Source organism: Heterocephalus glaber, unplaced genomic scaffold, assembly GCF_053883595.1.
Source record: "Heterocephalus glaber isolate CG9 unplaced genomic scaffold, H.glaber_assembly_v1.0 deba00001781, whole genome shotgun sequence".
NCBI lineage: Eukaryota > Metazoa > Chordata > Mammalia > Rodentia > Bathyergidae > Heterocephalus > Heterocephalus glaber.
Window position 1 is genome coordinate 1,115,805 of NW_028258467.1, and position 15,332 is coordinate 1,131,136.

A 15,332-nucleotide genomic window follows, 5' to 3' on the forward strand; every position below is an offset into this window, starting at 1 on the left:
CCTCACCTTTTCAGCTACCGGCCTGGTGCAGGGGTGCTGATGCTGAACATACATGCTCAGATGGGGACACAGAGAGGATGTAGCAGGGCAGTGTACCCATGGGATGTATAGGGCAGGACCCCAGGTGGTAGCACTCCTTTTGCTGAGGGAGTGGGGCCCATGTACCAGTCTCAGCTGGGGGAAAAAGGCAGAGACACAGGCTGTGGGACAGGGCACAGCTCATCCTTCTGTGGGGAAGGAGATCTGCACTCACCAGGGCCCACCAAGGACATGCCCTGAGTGTGTGTGGGTGCTATGGCTGCTGTCTTGATGTTAGGGTATGGGAGAGAGCCAGCTGGAAGCCTCTGCCAAGGATACCAGTGTGGCACTGGCCTTCAAGCTCTGGTTCATGTGGCCTTGAGTCATGTCACTGTATATGGTTTAGTCACTTGAATGCACAGAGAACATCTGGTCTTCATTCACCTTTTCCTTTCTGTTCTAGACGCTAGTGATCAAGGTATCTGGTGTGATTCTGTCTGTGGTAGGAGGACTGGCAGTTGGAAAGGTAACAAAATGCCTGTGACGCTGTCCCAGTCTGAGTCCCCATCCATGGTCTCTTAGTGCTGGTCACTCTATGCTTTCAGGAAGGACCAATGATCCACTCCGGATCAGTGATTGCTGCTGGGATCTCCCAGGGAAGATCAACATCACTGAAGCGAGATTTCAAGGTGAGTCTTCCCCAGGTAGAGGTGGACTAGTCGTCTGTGGACATGAGCATCCCCTGGATCTGGGTTCCTGCCCCGTGCACAACCCTCAGCAGGACCCGTGGGCCTCACTCCACACCTCTAGGCTAGGCCAGGGTGAGCCCATCACCTTCTGTACCCAGCGGCAGCCTAGCCTGCCCCCTGACCCATGGGCGTGGGTCCTTTGCTTCAACATGACATGGCCTCTCCATGGCCTGTCCCTTGATTCTGGTGTCATATGTGTTATCTGTCAGAGGGTCTGTGGCTCTGACCAGCTCCTCAGAGGACATTCACCCGAAGAAGGTTGGAACTGTGGGTGGACACTGACACTGATTTTCCAGATACACTTGAGATACTTTTATCTTGTTTCTTCACAAAGTCACCAGTGTTTTGATGAATTTTTGCTTGAATTTGGAGGTGATTAACACTTCTACAGTAGACAGTACTTTTTCAAAATCAAGAGCAAGTATAGAAAGCTGGGTGTGTTGCATGCCTATAATCCGAGCACTCGGAAGGCTGAGGCAGGAGGAATCATCATGAGTTCCAGGCCAGTCTGAACTGCAGAGCCAGACCCTGTGTTGAAAAAAAAAAACAGAAAAGAAAAAGAAAAAAAGAACAAATGTAGATTTTTTAGTTACTTGGTTTTCTTCAGGTCTCTGTGACCTGTGAAGTTGAGTGGCTCTGGTGAATAAAATCTTCTGATTATTTTCTTGGCCATGGGCACTCATGTTCTCAGCCTATGACCTGCTGTAGCCACCTGTAGGATCCTCTTCATGAGACCTGGACTGGACAAGTTCCACACATCTATAGCCAATGATGTAATCATAGAGAAGAGCCCTCCTATTTTAGTATATGTTTTGGCAAAGGGAGCACATCCCTAGCCCTTCTGTTCCTTGGCTGGCCTGCCTTTGACTTCTCTTTTTTTGTTTGTTTTTGTTTTTTGGTACTGTGGATCAAACTCAGGACCTTGCGCTTTCGAGGCAGGCATGGTGCCACTGAGCTAAATCCCTGGCCATGTCTTTGACATCTTTTCCTGTGAGGAGCGCCTCCAAATAGTCTCTGTTTCATCCTGTTTCAGATCTTTGAGTACTTCCGCAGGGACACAGAGAAGCGGGACTTTGTCTCAGCAGGAGCTGCAGCTGGAGTGTCTGCTGCATTTGGAGCCCCTGTGGGTAAGGAGGGGCCAACTCACCTGGGCTGGGCTTTGCCTTTGAGAGCTTCATGCCAGGGAGACTTGCAGTTTGCAGACTAAGTGCCTGTCCGGGTGGGCCAGCAGGATTGGTTAGCATACCTGGGCCTGGCCCTCAAACTCCCGAGAGGCCTTTCTCCTTGTGGCTAGGTCCCATCCCAGTGGCTCCTTGAGCCACAGTCTTGGTCTCTGGGGTCTAGGGTAGGAGGGGGCAGTAGGTGCAGATGCCCTGTGGCTGGATTGGCACTCCAGGCCTCCCGATACCTTCCAGGTGGAGTGCTTTTCAGCCTGGAGGAGGGTGCCTCCTTCTGGAACCAGTTCCTGACGTGGAGGATCGTAAGTGCCTGCCTACACCCCCCAGCCAGGGCTCCTACATCCCCATCCCTGAGATCAGGCAGCACTGACAGCCATCTCCTAGTCACAGTGGACACCTTGAATTCAGCCCACCTGTTCGTGTTGTAGAGCCATGTCCCTCATGGGCCCCTTAGCTCTTCACTCTGTCTTGAGTGTCCTTGTCAGCTTTGGGTAGCTTTTGGGGACCCCAGACCCATAGCTATCCATAGGGCCATGACGCCATCTTTCCCTAGCCATGCAGGGGCCCAGTCTGCTTTGCTCCAGCCCCCTCCCTCCTTGGGTGAGGTGTCTAGACTTAGCTTCCTCAGTGACAGCAGCTCCAGGCCTGGATTTGGACCAGTAGGTGGGCAGGCTCCATTACAGCTCCTGGGTGGCCTCACACATAGCTTCTATCTGAGATACTGACCAATATCTCTCTCTCTCTCTCTCTCTCTATCTCTCTCTCTCTCTCTCTCTCTGTCTCTCTCTCTCTCTGCTGCAGTTCTTTGCTTCCATGATTTCTACTTTCACTCTGAATTTTGTTCTGAGCATTTACCATGGAAATATGTGGGACTTGTCCAGTCCAGGCCTCATCAACTTTGGAAGATTTGACTCAGAGGTAACCAGCCCTCCTGTCCCACCTTGCCCCTTCTGGTGCCAGGACAGGACCCTTTTCTACTTAAGTCAGACTTGAACTTGGTCTTGGGAAAATTCCAGCTCTTGGCTGTGGAATCTAGCTCTTGCTTATAAGCTCCAGGCCCCTGTAGTACTCCAGGAATACATAGGGACCTGCCTCTTGGGGCCAGGGTGACCCATAGTTGTTGTGCAAGCATGGCCACAGGCTGAGTGCCATCTGAGCTATGTGAGCTGTTTCTGAAACCAACCATGCTGAGAGTAGGCTGAGGGCTGCTCAAGATGCCCATTTTCCCTACCCTTGGGACCTCTACAGCCCTGGGTGAAAGTGCTGGAGGGCTCTTTGTGGACAAATCAGGTCATGGGGACCCGTGGACACAGTCACTTACAGCCTTCACTTTCTCCCCTCTACACAGAAAATGGCCTACACCATCCATGAGATTCCCGTCTTCATCGCCATGGGTGTGGTGGGTAAGGGCCCTCTCTTCAGGATGGACTGGATTGCAAACCTGGGTTGGGGAGGACATGCACACTACCCCTTAGAGCTCTTCCACTGCCACAGGCTTTGTGCTGTGTCATTACTTCTCCTCTGGCAGAACCTGGGGTGCAGATAGGTGGGTTCCTGGGAGGTAGAGCAGGCCACAGCTTCTATCGGGTAAGGGTCCCTGATCTGAAATGCTCAGGGTTAGAAGTGGTTCAGTGTTTTGGATTTTTCTATATTTTGGAATAATTGCATGTACATAGTTAAATATTTGGGGGACATCTAGCCACAAAATTCATACGTATCATTTACATCTAGCCTGAAAGTTTTTGGTCTTTGAGGCAAGGTCTTGGTTTTTTGTTTTTGTTTTTTGATTTGTTTGGTTGGTTCGTTTTTTTGAAACAGGGTCTCACTATGTAGTTCAGGCTGGCCTTGAACTCACTATGTAGCCTAGGCTGGCCTCAAACTCGCAGCAATTCTCCTGCCTCAGCCTCCTCAGTGCACCACCACCCCTGGCAGAAGCAGGATCTTCTTAATTACCCTGACTAGGTTCAAACTTATGATCCTTCTGCTTCAGCCTCCAGCTAGAATTACCGGCACATACCACCACGCCTGACCATAATTTTGTATGATGTTTTTAGTGCACTTGCATTTTGCTCTTTTTTTTTTTTTTTTTGGTACCAGGGATCAAACTCACAACCTTGCACTTTCAAGGCAGGTGGAGGAACCACTGAGCTAAATCCCCAGCCCGAAATGAGATTATTGCACTTTGACCTGTCACCATGAGGTCAGGTGTAAAATTTTCCACTTGTGGGTTCTGTTGGTACTCAGAGGTTCAGGTTTTGTATTGTCTGGTTAGGAATGCACAATCTGTGTTACTCTGTAAAAACCCTTTTCCCTAAAAGGAAGACGGTGCCACCAGAGTGAGAGAGGCAGAAGAAGTGTTTCAGCAGGGCCCTGTGCTGAGACTACTTGCTTCTGGGAAGCCTGCAGAGTTGGGGCTTCTGCCTCTCCCGTGTAACTGATACGAGTTTGCTTCATGGTCATAGGTGGCATTCTTGGAGCTGTGTTTAACGCCTTGAATTACTGGCTGACGATGTTTCGAATCAGGTGAAGAAAGGCCTCTGTTTAGTGTTCCATGTTGACAAGTGTGACCACACAGGACCTCTGAAATGGATGCTGTGCTTCATGTTCCACACCCTGGCCAGAGGAGGAGGCTTTGTGTTGACTGGTCCTTCCCTGATGGTTTATATCTGTATATCTGACTGAGCTACTCAGAGCAGAGGAGGCAGGGCCTGCGGCACCTGGGAAGGAGGACAGGCAATCCCTAGGCTGGAGGACCCTTCAGAGAGAATGTGAGGACTCCACACCTGAGGGACAGTGCCCTGGGCAGGAGAGCCAGGGACTGGGTGGGTACAGGATTGGCCTGGCTTAGCCTCTACTAGGAGCTACCAGGAAGCACCATTGTCTACTTTTACGGGGCTTTTTCTTTGTTAGACCCATCTTCTGAAGTGTCCTGGACCTGGGCAAGGATCCTGGGTTGCAGAAGTACTTCTTGATCTTGCACCACTGTGTGGGTTACTATGGGCAGGTAGCGTAGGATGCAGCAGGAATCTTGTCTCATAGCAGAATAGCCAGGGAGATGTTTGCTGCTGGGAAATCTTTTTCACCCAGGGAAGATAACCCCAGCACATCCTGTAGTCTGGGCGGGTTGATCATTAAACATGTGCTGTGTCATTCCACACAGTATCCTGTGATTCAGGTTGTTATGGCAACTGCCTCAGGAGCAGCCAGGGAGTCTGCTCTTCCATCCCTATAGCAAGGTCTGTCCTTGCTTTGGCTCTAGGTACATCCACCGGCCCTGCCTGCAGGTGATCGAGGCCATGCTGGTGGCCGCTGTGACAGCCACTGTTGCCTTTGTGTTGATTTACTCCTCTCGAGACTGCCAGCCCCTGCAGGGGAACTCCATGTCTTACCCTCTTCAGGTAGGCCTGGGGCTCAGGAGGGCAGGGATTACCGTCTTCCCAGAAGGGTGCTCATGGGTATGGACTTCTGAAGCACAGACTTGTGCCCACACAAAACCTTACTTGGTATTTGTCGCAGGTCAATGATAGTTGCCCAATCTGGGAACTGCCCTTGGCTGCACTCATGTAGAGGATGGCATTCAGTCATAGTAAGGACAGAAGCAGTGACCTTAGCAAATCATGAGTGGGCCTTAGAAGCATGACACCCAGTGAGAGAAACCAGTCACAAAGGATGGTGTTATCCATGATTCCAGTGGTGGGATGTCCAGAGCAGGCATCTGTGGAGACAGGAAGCAATGAGTAGTGGCCAGAACTGGGAGTGCAAAGTAGGGAGTGAGGGCTGATAGGGACAGGTATGAACAGATTGTTAGGGCTCATCAGTACCGGGGATTGGCTAGTAGGGCTGTGGTTGATGAGGCCAGCTTTGCTCTGGTCCAGCCCTGCTGAGGCCCCAACACTGCCTATGTCCAAGAGGGCTGGACCTACTGGCTCACAGGGATTGGCATCTGACATTGGTTCTAGGGGTTTGCTCATGAAATAGCTGTTTGTTCCAGACAGCAAGGACAGGTGGGTTGTCTAGCCCAGGGTCCTATTGGCCTGCCCCCAGCAGGGATGGACATACCTCTGCACCCCTGTCTGGACCTGGGCCTGGGCTTTGTGTCCCTTCCCTCCCCTCCCCCACGTCCTGGCATGTATCCTCTGGCCTGGTGCTTTCCTGGCCTAGATGATAGTGTTAGCTCTCCTTGATGGCAACACCAGGTCTATGTTCATAACCCGTGGGCCATCTTCTCTCTAATATGTCCTTTTTCCCAACCTTGCAGCTCTTCTGTGCAGATGGCGAGTACAACTCTATGGCTGCAGCATTTTTCAATACCCCAGAGAAGAGTGTAGTGAGCCTCTTCCATGACCCACCAGGTGTGTACGGGGCATCACTGCTGGCCCATGTGGTGATGCTGGGGAAGCTTCTTGGTCCAGAGGTTGCTGCCCCAGGCTGGAGGGGTATCCCTGGAACACAAGAGGCCAGCTGTCCCAGTGTCGGCTGAGGGGCACTGCAGGAATGCTATGGTCCTGCATGCAAATGGGGACCACGTGCCTAGAGCAAAGCTGGCCAGGTTCCCCATACTACCACCGCCGCCTTCCTTTCTGGGGCTGCCTCCATCTCACCTTCCAGTGGAGGTTACATTGTCAGAAAACCCAGCCTGATGACTCAATGCTACAGCCTCTTCCAACCATACCTTTGACATAAAAAGGGTATGTGGCTGACTATAAAGCCCCCAGCCCTCATTCCATGCAGTCAGATTGGCTCTGGAGCTCTTGTTCACCTGGGGACTTTCTTTTTTCTTCTCTACGCTTCTCTTTCCTTTCCCTTTATTTTTTTTTCTTTTTCTTTCTTTTTTTTTTTTTTTGTACTGGGAATCAAACTCAGAACCTTGCACTTGCCAGGCAGGTGTAGCGCCATCGAGCTAAATTCCTGGCCCCCCTTTTTTCTTTCTTTCTCTGTTTTTTGTTTTTTTTTTTTTTTTGAGATAGGGTCTCACTATTATAGTTCTGGCTGGCCTTGAATTCACTATGGAACTCAGGCTGGCCTCAAACTCACAGTGATCCTCTTGCCTCAGCCTACTGAAGGCTGGGATTACAGGCATGCACACCGCTATGCTCCATCCCCTTCTCTTTATTTTTTATTTTGAGACAGGGTCTCACTAAGTTGCCCAGGCTGGGCTCAAACTTGTGATCCTCCCGCTTTGGCCTTCCAGTCACCAAACCCACCTTGACTATTGTATTTGTTTCCTGTCATGAGGGTGTTAAGGACTTCCATGTCCTTAGCTCTATGTCTGTGAGAGGGGTTGGTTCATGAGATTTAACTGAAACCATTTTAAGGGTGAGGTGAGGTGGCCTGAATCCTGTCTGAAGTGACTGATGCTTGGCAGGCCCCAGTACCCTGCATGTGTAGGCAGCTTCTACCTCTGGACATGTCTCCTGGCTGCAGTCACTTAGCATGTGATGAGTGGGTGGCCTTCTGTATGTGACTTCTCCCCTTCCTGACCCTGAAATCTATGCCATGGTGATCTCAGTACACAAACCAATACCTGTTGCCGGCTTCCACACTCTGGCCACCATGGACTTCCACTCTCCACATGGCCTCAGTTCACAATCCAACCTCTCAGCAGAGGTCTGGGAAGAACAAACCCCCAGGTCTTGGAGCTTGGCTGGAGAACTCATGGTGGCCAGGAGCAGGTCTCCTGGGTCCTGCACCTTTCCCAGATGTGTCCTCTCCATGTCCTGCGACCTCAGCCCAACCGGACAAGTCTCAGTTGCCCACCTCCACAAGAGGGCATTTTCCATGGGTTACTAACCACCTCGGACCATGGGAACCAACCTGGGAAGCTCCAGCTTGAGGGAAGGCCTATCCCCATTCAATTGGTTGACCTGAGGCTGGGCTATCAAGTCCTACAGAGCTAAGAGCTTGGCTCCTGCCTCCAGGGGTATGCACCCCAATTCCCAGGTGGAATTCCAGGCAAGGCTCTAAGGTAGTGGTACCTGAATTGAACAGCTGTCCAACTGCTGGAATGAAATGCCTGATATAAACAATTTAAAGGAGGAAAAAATTCATTTGGCTCGTGGTTTTAGAGGTTTCAGCCCATGGTTAGCTGTTTTCATTTCTTTTTTTTTGGAACTGGGGTTCAAATTCAGGACCTTGCGCTTGCCAGGCAGGCGCAGCACCACTGAGCTACATCCTTTGCCCTGGTTTCATTTTTGTGAGTCAGAGGTGAGGCAGAACACCATGGTGGCATGGTGTAGGGGAGCAAAGCTGTGCAATCCATGGTGGTGGGAAGCAGAGGAGAGTGGAAAAGTGTTAGATACCCCAGTGACCCACCTCTTCCAGTTGCTCCCCATCTTCTAATAGCTCCACTGAGGAGTATGGTGACCCAATAATCCAGTCACCTCTCCAGGAGTCTCAATCCAGTCAAGTTGACAGTTAAGGTGAACAGGGACCTTCTAATGAGTTTAGATGTGTCACTAGCATTGGCCCTAGACCACCCCCACCCTTGACACCTGCACTGCCAGCATGAGGCTGCCCTCTGCACAGCTTCCCCTTCCTTTCCCTGAGGAGGCTGAGGCTATGGAGCCATTGGTAGATCAGGGCTCAGGTGACCTGATTCCTAAGATGTGACCTCTGAGGCCAAATGGGACAGCCCTGCATGGGCATGAGTCTAGCAGGCACACCAGTAGCTTTGCTTTCCCCTAGGCTCCTACAACCCCATGACCCTGGGCCTATTCACCCTGGTTTACTTCTTCCTGGCCTGTTGGACCTACGGGCTCACTGTGTCTGCTGGTGTTTTCATCCCATCCCTACTCATCGGGGCCGCCTGGGGCCGGCTTTTTGGCATCTCCCTGTCCTACCTCACAGGAGCAGCAGTAAGTGGGGAGCTGGAGGGAGGAGGCTGGAGCCCCATGGTTTGACCGGTCACCATGATCCCCCATCCAGTGGCCATGCTCATGGGAGCAGGGTGTCAAAGACATGGGGGGTGGGCACTGGTGTTATTAGTAAGATAATATAATTTTTAAAAATGTGAGAAGCACTTTGGGCCATTTAGACTTGGCCAGGACCTGCTGTCCAGGGGCCCATGCCCTGGCGTTGGGCCTGGACCACTCCTGCCTTGACACCTATACTACCAGCATGAGGGCTGCCCACAACACCAGGCCTACCCAGGATGGCAGCTTCTCCAGCCTTCCCTCCTCTCTCTGGCCTCTGTGAGGACTTGTTTTTATTTTGTCTATTTTCCTTTTTTCACTTCTGTCATCAAACAGGACTGAAAAATTATGAAAGGAGCACAGGGGCTAGGGATGTGGCTCAGTGGAAGAGTACTCACCTGGTGTGCCTGAGGCCCTAGGTTCATCCCTAGCAAAACCAGGAAAAGAGGCATATCAGGAAGCACCCCCACCCCACCGCGCCCTGCGTGGTGTGTGTCCAGACACAGTTTTTTTTTTTTTTTGGTACCCGGGCTCGAACTCAGGTCCTTGGGCTTTCAAAGCAGGCAGCAGAACCATTGAGCTAAATCCCCGGCCCCAGACACAGTATTGATCCAGAAAGGACCCATGTACCCATTAGCAGTCTCCCCATTGCCCTCCTCCCCATTTTGTTTTGCCCTCTGCTGGTCTGCATGTTCTCTCTAGATTTTCCCAAGACTGTTTGCAAGGCTTATCCCTGTCCTGGCATGTGTTGGAATCTCCTCACAGTCGGCGGTCTGAGTGTGTCCACACAGATAGTGTGCTCTGTGTACACTTGTGCTTAGCTTTCCTCACAGCATGCACTTTTCACAGTACCTCCTTGATGCAGAGAGCACAGCCTCGTATTCTGAGTTCTTTGGTGTATACAGTGGGGCATGGTTCATTTACTCTCCAAGTAAGGCACACCTACATTGTTTCCATACCTTGGTTGTAGCACATGGTAAAATTTAGGATCTTTTGTACATAAGTCAGGGGATTCAGGCCTGTGTGTGGGATTGCTTGGCCTGGACCTGACCGTCCTACCTGGTGTATCTTGGTGGGTTTGGCAGGGGTCTGCCACCTTACTGACGTTCCCCATGTTGCCCCCTGCAGATCTGGGCAGACCCTGGCAAATATGCCCTGATGGGAGCTGCTGCCCAGCTCGGTGAGTCCTAGCTCTGGCCTTGGTGGTGAGTGGGCTTTGCAAGTCAGGAAGAGAACTATCTTGTCACCCCAGTGGTGGACGCAGCCAAGGCCGGCCTTGAATGGGAGAGTCAGTTCATTTAAATGAGCAACATGGAACCAAGCATAGTGGTGTACTCCTCTGATCCAGCACTCTGGGAGGCTGAGGCAGGGAATATTCCAAGTTTGAGCCTATCCCGGGGAACTTAGCAACTTAGCAAGACCTTGTCTCAAAATTGGAAAAAAAAGAACTAAGGACATAGGTCAGTGCCAAGGCCCAGGGTTCAATTCCCAGTGCTGCACAGACAGTGGGCCTAAGATAGATATGGTCCTCATCCCCGATGGAATGGCCACATGACATCAGTCAGGACAGGGAGTCACTGTCCCCACAGCTGGTGCCTGAAGGGGCAAGTAGGCAGCCATGGTGCTGCATAGAGAATGTGGACACACTACATGGAAGGGACAGGGCTCACGACCACTCCCACAGGTGGCATTGTGAGGATGACCCTGAGCCTGACAGTCATCATGATGGAAGCCACAAGCAATGTGACCTATGGCTTCCCCATCATGCTGGTGCTGATGACTGCCAAGATCGTGGGCGATGCCTTCATTGAGGTACACAGAGTGGGAGGCCTGCTTACCCTCCCCACCCCACCCCACGTCCTGGCCTTGGATCCTGACACTGGGTTGTGGGGCCTGCAGCAGCTGCAGAGGGGAGGGAGTCCCTGCAAAGTCAACACTAAATGACCTCCTTGGGTGGGGCAGGTACAGTGTATCTTGGGCTGTCCCTTACGGATCCCTAGGGGGAACCCTGGGTGGCACTGTGCCTCTTGGTGCCTCCCCCCAGGGTCTGTATGACATGCACATCCAGCTACAGAGTGTGCCCTTCCTGCACTGGGAGGCCCCCGTCACCTCACACTCGCTCACTGCCAGGTATGGCCACCCTGCCTCCTGCCCCACTGGGTGGGGGGTAAGTGGTAAGATATAGGGAGGGGTTTACTGCCAGGCTGTCAGGCTCCCATGGCCAATCCACAGCTGGCTACTGGTATAGAGGGTCCTTAGTTCCCAGTTTCCTAGTCCAGCAGCTTTGTGCCTGTTGAATGTCAATGTGGTACAGGAATGGGGTATTGAGGAAGAGCCTTGCTGTGCCTGGTGAACAACTGTCTGTGTTGGTGACTGTGTACTGGTATCTCCTCAGGGAGGTGATGAGCACTCCGGTGACATGCCTAAGGAGAAGAGAGAAGGTTGGTGTCATTGTGGATGTCCTCAGCAACACAGCATCCAACCACAATGGCTTCCCTGTGGTGGAGGACTCAGATGACACCCAGGTACCAGTGGCCCTCCCTGCAGACCTGAGGTCCCTTCCTCTGTGGTCTGTGGTTGGGAAGCATGTTGTGCAGTTTGTGTGAATGTGGCAGCCCCACATTTAGGTGCAGAGTGAAATCCCACTAGTGAAACAGCTGTGCCCACAGCTGTGCCTCCATACTGGCCATGGCAGAGCTGCCATGCACTATATACATCCTGTACTCATAATCAGGCTCATAATCAGCAGCTGTCTCCTTTGTGGCTGTGACCTCTATCAGCAGATGCTGGTAGAACATAAGCCCAGCTACCACTGTGTCCCCTCACCTGGGTCCCATCCTGCTGGGACCATTAGATGTTATCACCGGTGGTTTGGGTTGATTTGGGGGCTATACCCAGGGCTGTGTCTTATCACCAGCAGGTGCCCCATCTTGGCACCACGCTGTCCCTGCTCAGGTCCTCCAGAGGTTAATGAGTTATGCACTTCAGGTATCCATAGCAAGGTCAGCACTCGAAGGTGACCATGGCTGGGGCTGGATGTAGCCAGAAGGGCAGCCATGGTCTGGGGCTGCTGCCCAAAGGCTGGCTCTGACCCCTACTTCTCTTACAGCCAGCCCGGCTCCAGGGTTTGATTCTGCGCTCCCAGATCATCGTGCTCTTGAAGCACAAGGTACACAGCCAACTGGCAGGGGGTGGAGAAACAGGGGAGAGCAGGGGGAGCTCCATGGAGCCTAACCATTGGCCCCTGCAGGTGTTTGTTTGGTTTGTTTTTTTTTTTTTTGGGTACTGGGGATCGAACTCAGGTCCTTGCACTTTCGAGGCAGGCGTCAGAACCACTGAGTTAAATCCCCGGCCTGTCCCCTGCAGGTGTTTGTGGAGAGATCCAACATGGGCCTGGTGCAACGGCGGCTGCGGCTAAAGGACTTTCGTGATGCCTACCCACGCTTCCCCCCAATCCAGTCCATCCATGTGTCACAGGATGAGCGCGAGTGCACCATGGACCTCTCCGAGTTTATGAACCCCTCCCCCTACACTGTGCCCCAGGTGTGTGGGCAGGGCCATGTGGTCAGAAAGTGAGTGGGTAGCCTGGGAGGGGGCTATCCAATGGGCTAGGTATTGACAGCCATTGAAGCTCTGCAACAGCACACTGGGGCCCAGTCAGGCAGGGGTGGATAGGCATGGAGGGGAAGGGACAGCTCAGGATACGTACTAATATCCTGAAGCCAGGAAATGTGCCAGAGTCTGGTGTCTGGTCCCTGGGTAGTGGCTGAGGGTGTGCCCACTTTGCAGGAGGCCTCCCTCCCTCGAGTGTTCAAACTGTTCCGGGCTCTGGGCCTGCGGCATCTGATGGTAGTGGACAACTGCAATCAGGTGAGGCCAGTAATCTGTGTCATTCATGGGGAACCCTGTACCAGACCTCCTAAGGGCCCCCTTTTCCCCAGCAAGGTGGGGGTGAGGCGCTCCCATAGGCAGATGGGACACTGACCCTGTGGAGGCTCTGACACAATGTTGTCCTGCAGGTGGTGGGGCTGGTGACCAGGAAGGACCTGGCCAGGTACCGCCTGGGGAAAGGAGGCCTGGAGGAGCTCTCACTGGCCCAGACGTGAGGTGCAGCCCTTTCCTTGGTGGGCAGTGGCACCCCTGGTCCCTTTGCGCCTCCCCCTGGGCTTCCTGGTCTCAGCCAAAGGCTTGCTCCCTGGACAGCGTGGTGGCTGGAACAAATGTCCTCCAGAGTGGGCCTGGTGGCGTGGACTTGACTCTCATCATGGACAGTTGGTTTGCATCCTCTGTACTCCCCTCTGGCCCTAAGGCCTCACCACTCCCCTTTAGGGATTTGATCAAATATGTGTGCAGACACAACCCCCACCCTCTGATGCTCATTACTTCAGAGCAAGAGGGCCCAGTGTATGTGACAGGTGAGCTGTGCCTACTTCTGTGTGGTTTCCCATAGGTACCTGCCCTTCTAGGCCACACTTGCCTGCACCACTAGCTGTTCCTTCTCAGCCACAGGCCCTGTCTCATCTTCCTCTGGGCATCAACAGCCTGAGCTTCCTGGGCCTGAGCTATGGCTTCAGCTGGACCCCAGCAGTCAGGGCCTGCAGCTGACTCCATGGAGCCCCACATGGGCAAGACTGTGCCCAGAGGATATGTGAAATGTGCTCTCTGCCAAGGTCTCAAGAGCTGAGGATCACCTGAGTACCTAACATCCGATTCTGCCACACCTTGGGCCTTCTGGAGCTGGGCTCACTATTCCTATGAACAGCAGTTGGGAAAGTGGGGTTCTCCATACCTGAGAAGCTGTGACTTCCCTTCTGACTATAGTAACCACAAAATGCAAACTTCACTGGAGGTACTCTCTCTGTTGGCCTCACAGGATGCCTGGGTCCAGATCTGGGTAGCTCTGGACAGCCTAGTGAGCACGGGACCCAGGAATCCCCACCTGCCCACCACACAGCTTGTCAGAGCTCCTCCTGGCTGGGCCAGGCTAGATCTGGTGTACCTTGGTCACCACAGGCCCCTTCTTATGGGACTCATTGTGGGACACTGCTGTCACACAGCCACACAGGACCTCCTGTGGAGGCTGGCAGATGTGACCAACAATCCCACCTCCTAGGACACTGCCCCTGCTCTGCTGCCATGGGGATGTAGGCCTGAGTGCACTGGATCCTGGGTATAAGAAATAAAGGACTTGAGCACAGCCAACCAGTGCAGTCTCCTGGTTCCACCCAGCCTTGGATGCGGGTCTGAGACTTGGGGGCTGATTGGATGGTAGTGGCTGTATAGGATTGGGCCTTCTGTGAACAGTTGCTGCTCTTGGTGGCAGTACCCCCAAACAGCCATGCCATCCACAGGCCCTGCAGGAGGGAAGTTCAGGGCAGGTCTGATACCCTCACCTGACCCCCAACCCTGTCCCCATCCCAATCCCTCTCTCCATAGCTTCACTGCTTCCCAGTGTCTGCTGCCTCTGGTCTCTAGATCACATGTCCCCAAGCCTAGGCATCCCAAGATGCCGGGCTTTGTCTGTCCAGGCTCTGCATGACCCCATCTCATACCTGACTCACCCACCTGTCTGGCTTCCCTTCCCTGTCACTGCCCATCATGGCTCTGCTCTTCCACCTGGCCCCTCTTTCTAGTTTTCTATTTTCTAGTCTCCACTGACCACCCCCAACAGATTGGTTGTTAACAGATAACATCCTGAGGAGAGGCTGCTCTCCTGCTGGTGCAGTCAGTTGTCGGGACTGATGGTTCCTCACAGCCTGACCTGGTATTCATGGGGTGTGCTGGGATGAGGGATGGGTGAAGCCTGTGTCCGCTTGGAGCAGCCCTGGTTAAGTGCAGGTTCCCCTTGTATATGACCAGATCTCGATTATCTTACTGCTGTTTTCCTAGGTGCTCTGGTGGGGCAGGCTTGTGTCAGGTTGGACCAAAGGGCATGAAAAACTACCAGACCTCAAAGACACAGTACCAAAAAAGCATGTACAATCCCTGTTTCACAGTTGTTTTGTATTGATTACATATTGAAAGGATATTTTGGATCTATTAGACTAAATAAAACAATCAGAATTCACTTCCCATCCCTCTGACTCTGTGAGTATGGATGGCTGCCTAGAATGGGGAGTCCTCTTGCAGCATCTGTTTTCAGATGGCTGCTGCCCTTAGCCCCCTGGGGCCTGCTCTGGGGTGCAGGGCCAGGTGTGGTTGTTCTGTCTCAGGCTCTTGTCCTCCTGTGCTTACCTGAGCCAGTCCCCTCCCCTGAAGGAAGATCTTTGCAGGAGGCATTGCTCTGTACCACAGAACCTTCCAGGAATGGCAGTTGGGGAAGTTGTTCAGGGTAGGTGAGGGCTCAGGTTTCACTGGCAGTTGGGCTGTGAAGTCACAAGGTTCTGGTGAGGAAAGGAAGGTTCCAGAATAGCCGTACTGCTCAACTGTGCCTACCTCCCAGGGAAAGAAACGATGTGAGAGCAGGAACTCATCAC

The 15,332-nt window shown here is 52.8% G+C and overlaps 1 protein-coding gene across 27 annotated transcripts in view; it reads left to right on the forward strand.

The window, feature by feature from the left end:
- The window catches only part of Clcn7 (Cl-/H+ antiporter 7), a 52,058-nt gene that overhangs the window by 34,853 nt on the left and 1,873 nt on the right, over positions 1–15,332 (forward strand). For 25 of the 27 annotated variants that reach the window (XM_021251355.2, XM_087202872.1, XM_013068872.3 and 22 more), the window contains 18 exons: positions 482–544; positions 624–707; positions 1,801–1,894; positions 2,183–2,247; positions 2,747–2,863; positions 3,294–3,348; positions 4,408–4,468; positions 5,205–5,343; positions 6,204–6,297; positions 8,630–8,799; positions 9,985–10,036; positions 10,541–10,668; positions 10,901–10,986; positions 11,252–11,381; positions 11,966–12,025; positions 12,223–12,399; positions 12,646–12,726; positions 12,876–14,923. In XM_021251355.2, coding sequence (XP_021107014.1) covers positions 482–544; positions 624–707; positions 1,801–1,894; positions 2,183–2,247; positions 2,747–2,863; positions 3,294–3,348; positions 4,408–4,468; positions 5,205–5,343; positions 6,204–6,297; positions 8,630–8,799; positions 9,985–10,036; positions 10,541–10,668; positions 10,901–10,986; positions 11,252–11,381; positions 11,966–12,025; positions 12,223–12,399; positions 12,646–12,726; positions 12,876–12,962 — 1,743 coding nt within the window. In that variant the 3' untranslated portion in view covers positions 12,963–14,923. Of the gene's footprint in view, positions 1–481; positions 545–623; positions 708–1,800; positions 1,895–2,182; positions 2,248–2,746; positions 2,864–3,293; positions 3,349–4,407; positions 4,469–5,204; positions 5,344–6,203; positions 6,298–8,629; positions 8,800–9,984; positions 10,037–10,540; positions 10,669–10,900; positions 10,987–11,251; positions 11,382–11,965; positions 12,026–12,222; positions 12,400–12,645; positions 12,727–12,875; positions 14,924–15,332 lie in introns of those variants that run through there. The other 2 variants (XM_021251352.2, XM_021251358.2) reach the window with 2 other exon arrangements.